The sequence below is a fragment of the Nestor notabilis genome, unplaced genomic scaffold, assembly GCF_000696875.1.
Source record: "Nestor notabilis isolate BGI_N333 unplaced genomic scaffold, ASM69687v1 scaffold4042, whole genome shotgun sequence".
Taxonomy (NCBI): domain Eukaryota; kingdom Metazoa; phylum Chordata; class Aves; order Psittaciformes; family Psittacidae; genus Nestor; species Nestor notabilis.
Window position 1 is genome coordinate 10,000 of NW_009919506.1, and position 4,668 is coordinate 14,667.

Sequence of the window (4,668 nt, forward strand, 5' to 3'; positions counted from 1 at the left end):
GACATAGCAAGATGTTACTTTCATACACATGTTCATCTCTTGGATTCACATCTGAACAACATTTGTCTTGACACTCTGCTTTACATGAGGTGAGCCAGGAACAACTCTATGCAACTCCACAGTGTGACACTGCTATGGAATAAATAGAAGATTTGTTTCTTCTTGTCTCAAAACCTTCATATGCAGTTGAATTAGCTCTTTTATGAAAAATACCAAGAAGGAACCTTGCTGCCAAATCTCAGCAGTTTTACTACTGACACAGTGAGATTCGTCTGTTCATTTTCAACAATAATGTGATGTAGTCTTTTAACCATTGATTTTTTTTGAGGTGTTATTAAGAAGGTTTAGTGAGCAAATCTCTCAATATTATTGGAAGTTTAAACTCCAGTTTCCTATCTCCCATCCCACTAAATGTACATTTATTCTGAGTGTAGCTTGGCAGATGACATCCCAAATGTGTCTGGTCATTAGCTACAGAGTGTTACAGGCCCATATGATTACCCTAGTACTGAACCCGTACAAATGGGCACAGGAGAACAACGATCAGGCACAGGGAAGGGGGTTAAGCCACCTTTTAGTCTGCAGTGAGAGCATTCACATTAGGAGCTGATGCAGAACAACTAGTGATTTGGAAATTCATAACAAATCTCACCCATTGTGGTCATCCATGTAGACAGTTTTGTGTTTTAATCTCAGGCACTGTTAATTTCATTGTAAAATGTGATCCCTTTATACTATGCTAAGCACACTCGCTTGTTTCAGAGGAATAATATTTGCATCACATTCGCCAAAATGTTCATTAGGAAAACACATTACTGAGTCTTTCTTGAAATAGGCAGTTAAGGCTTCTTGGCCTGAGAGAATACAAAACCATCTTTCAGCTTGCCACAAGGTCACATGAACTACATGCTTAATGGCCTCTCTCTGCCCTTTTCCATTAGAAACAAGAATTAAAACCATGATCTCTGACAAACATTTTAAACCACCCAGCATAAAAAGGGCAAATTAATTAGCTAACAGCAAAATTTAGCTATTCTCAGGGACAGAGAAATAAAATTCAAAGCTGTTACTTCAGCACTCAGAGCAAGGTAGCCCTGCACTCCTCTGGGGTGCTGGGTGAATATGGCACTGCTTGGCTCCATAGCTGTCCTGACAGAGCCCCATCTGCCTCTCCTCTCAGACAACCAGTGACAAATGTAGAGGTCTCAGCTACAGATGGATGCTTCTCAAGAGTATCAGGTTGGCTTGCATATTCACCATGCTCCCTAGCTTCTGCTGTATCAATACACTTGGTTTTTACTTCCCTAAATAATGTGTCTGCTGATGGGTGTAATTTAAAAGGTATGTATTACCAAACTACATGCCATTAAACTACAGAGCATTTTAAAAGACCTTTACTTCAAATGCTGTTCTCATAGCAGCTGTTTTCTGTCACCATGTAATATACAAGTCGTCAAGAACTGCTTCTTCATTAGACCTTTGCTTTCAGCTTTTCAGTCTGTATACCATTATGAGGGCTCACATTTTCTGTGTCTGTGCCTTCAGTGTACCTAGAGCTCTATTTCACTGTGGGTTGGTGAGTTGCGTGTTTTGTCTGTCTTATCTTCACACCAGTGGTATAAAATGCCAAATACCTTGTCTATTATCACACACTTAAATAATTGTCGCTGAAATAGATAAGGATGCTGACGGTGCACAGTAACCCAGGAAGAATATGATAACTAGGAGAGGGTAAATAAATCAAAAAGGGATAACAGTTTCTACTGCTTTCCAACTGAGCATCACAAAGCATCTTCCAGAACTCCATCAGCTTGTGTGTCACACTAAAAATGTTTTAAACAGTATCATTCACTGCAACACCTTTGCCAGAGGTAGTAATTGGTGAGCAAGAATTCAAAGAAGGAAAAAGCATGGACACTAAAAGATTGCCTCTGTCCGGAAAGAGTTGAGAGCATACAAAAGTACCCAAATGAGAATCATCTGTTCTTGTGCATATGCAGGCTGGATGTCAAAGATAACAGGTGCCTTGGAAAAGGATTATTTATATTTTGTAATCCTGTGCAATACCTGACACAGTTGGGGACTTACTCTGTGTGGATCTAGACTACCTACATAGCAGTAACAACAAGAGTAGGATGGTGCATAAAAGTCTTTAAACATTGGCCCTGTATTTCCTTAGCATCATAAAATCCTGATGTAGGATATATTTCAATCTCAGCAGTTTCTGAAGAGCTTACTTAGCTTAGCAGAAAACAGAAAAAGCAGATACAGTTTTTTTCTACTTGTGTACCAGTCTGTATCTTTAATTTTAAGGCACCACAAAAAGAAAATTTCCAAATGAAACCCTCTTGGGCTGTGCTATGCTGCCAGTATTGACATACAAACCATTTCAAAGCAGTACATGCCACCACCCCAGCCAGAAAATTCCACTCTCAGTATTGCCATAGTGGGTTGTGATGATGCACCACTTGTCTCCTATAACAGAGGCTGCCTATGCACAATAGACTGAATACAGTTTGATAATAATGAAGAGGAAAAACTGCTACTGAAAAAGGAACACAGCTATATGCATTGCCTGAATATTTTCTTGCTGTATATATTGGAGCATCTCCAAGATACTTATTCTGGATGTGCCTTAAGAGGGCGTTTTGGCACGGTGTTGAGCAGAGGGGGAGACAGAATGAAAGTAGACTGACATGAGGACTTTGGTCTGGAAGCAAAGTATAATTCTGGCTCAGTGCAGACTCTGGATTTATAAGAAATCAAAAAAATGTCTTTTTTATTTGGGGGCAGATTTCCTTTGGGGGAAATTTTAGTTTCATCTCAGCTTCTATTTATGAATTAAGTCTATTACTTTGCCGAGGTGTTTTATGACTTTGTAAATGCTATATGTACAATCAATATAAATTCTTAGATATTGCATTGTCTTTCTACTTTGTTTTTTATATTTCATGCTTTTATCACATCATATGATTTTATAGCGTAGCACAGACAGGATCAGATGGGCCAATGAAACAAAGTGGAAAATAACTTTAGCATGTTAATATTGCTTGGTTCAGCTTCTGTTCCTGCATCTCTCTTCTTGAATTTTAAACAGGAAACAATTTTGTATTTTTCAGGATTTGATAGCTGCTCACCAAGACCGTGCAAAAATATAGGTAAGACACATCTGCATAATTTGTTTTATGGTTTAAAATGCCGTTCTAGATCAGAAAATACTGCCCTTAAATGAAAAAACAGTAATTTTTTTACAGCACACTTTAACATATTTTTGTCTGAGGGAGTTTCTCATGCTATTGGTTGCTGATTTACAAAGCCAAACTGTGAGGTAGCAGGAGGTGGTTGGTCAGTTTGTTTTCTTTATCTTCTCCAATAAATTTACCAAATGAGAGTTGCACAATGTCTCAGAGGTTTTAGACCATTTTGGGGAAGGTTAAACTTGATTTTTTGATTGCGTATGTGTACATGCACACAGATATATTTGTTCTCTACTCCTGCCATTACGTTAGTAATAAAGGTGCTATAGCCATCTAAATAATTAGGTTTAAACTTCATGTCATGCCTCAGACCACTGTCTACTCTAGAAAGATAAGACTTGCAGTTAATGCACTTATGTAGGAGTTTGGGGTTTACAGCCCATTTCAAGTTTTCAGCTACATCATCAAACTGTTGGATGGCCAAGCCCAAAGAGTTGTGGTGAATGGAGTTAAATCAAGTTGGCAGCTGATCACAAGTGGTGTTCCCCAGGGCTCAATATTGAGGCCAGTTTTGTTATGTTTATAAACGATCTGGATGAGTGGATCAAGTGCACCCTCAGGAAGTTTGCAAATGACACCAAGTTGGGTGGGGTGTTGATGTGCTTGAGGCTCTACAGAGGGATCTGGACAGGCTGAATCAATGGGTTGAGGCCAACTGTATGAGGTTCAAAGCAGCTGAATGCCACTTGAATCGCAATAAGCCCATGCAACACTATATAGGCTTGGGGAAGAGTGGTTGAGTCACCAGCTCTGGAGGTATTTAAAAGATGTGTAGATGTGGCTCTTAGGGACATAGTTTAGTGGTGGACTTGGCAGTGCTGGGTTAATGGTTGGACTTGATGATCTTAAAGGTCTTTTCCGACCTAAACAATTCTATGATTCTATGATCATTAGGGTGGAGAATATGAATCATAAACCAGAGATAATTACAATTATCTTTTTCCCACCTTGTTTCAGGACAATCTGTCTGAGGCAGGGATTATATGTCCATACAGTGTTTTGTTCAAGGCATCCTTTGAACATTCTCAAGTAACTCACTGATCCAGTGCTAACACTGACCTCTTCAGCCTTATGGTGGATAATAGGCCAGATCTTATTCATTTTCTCAGTAATGTCTGACTTGACCAGAATGATGCACTGGTATCTCATTGTACAGGCTGCTTTCCACAGCCAGACTATTCTGAGCACCTACATGCCTAAGTTTCAATCACATGGTTCACTTGCTTTGTTTAAATGAGTTTCTTAACATTTTAGGGGTTCTTTTCATTGCTATGTGAGCGACTATACTTATAGTTTTCATGTCTTCAGATCAGCCTCATGTCTCTGACTCCCAAATGATGGTGGAATTTGAAAATGGAAACTTCAAGTTCACATTCCCCAACCCCAAAAATGTGAGTGAATTCAGCATGAC

General features: G+C 39.1%; 1 protein-coding gene across 1 annotated transcript in view; it reads left to right on the forward strand.

Moving 5' to 3' along the window:
• The window catches only part of LOC104402377 (inducible T-cell costimulator-like), a 10,035-nt gene that overhangs the window by 2,894 nt on the left and 2,473 nt on the right, over positions 1-4,668 (forward strand). The window contains exons 2-3 of the mRNA XM_010010246.1: positions 3,120-3,158; positions 4,566-4,668. The exon at positions 4,566-4,668 is cut by the window's right edge and continues 260 nt beyond it. Of these exons, the coding sequence (XP_010008548.1) occupies positions 3,120-3,158; positions 4,566-4,668 (142 nt within the window). The remainder of the gene's footprint in view (positions 1-3,119; positions 3,159-4,565) is intronic.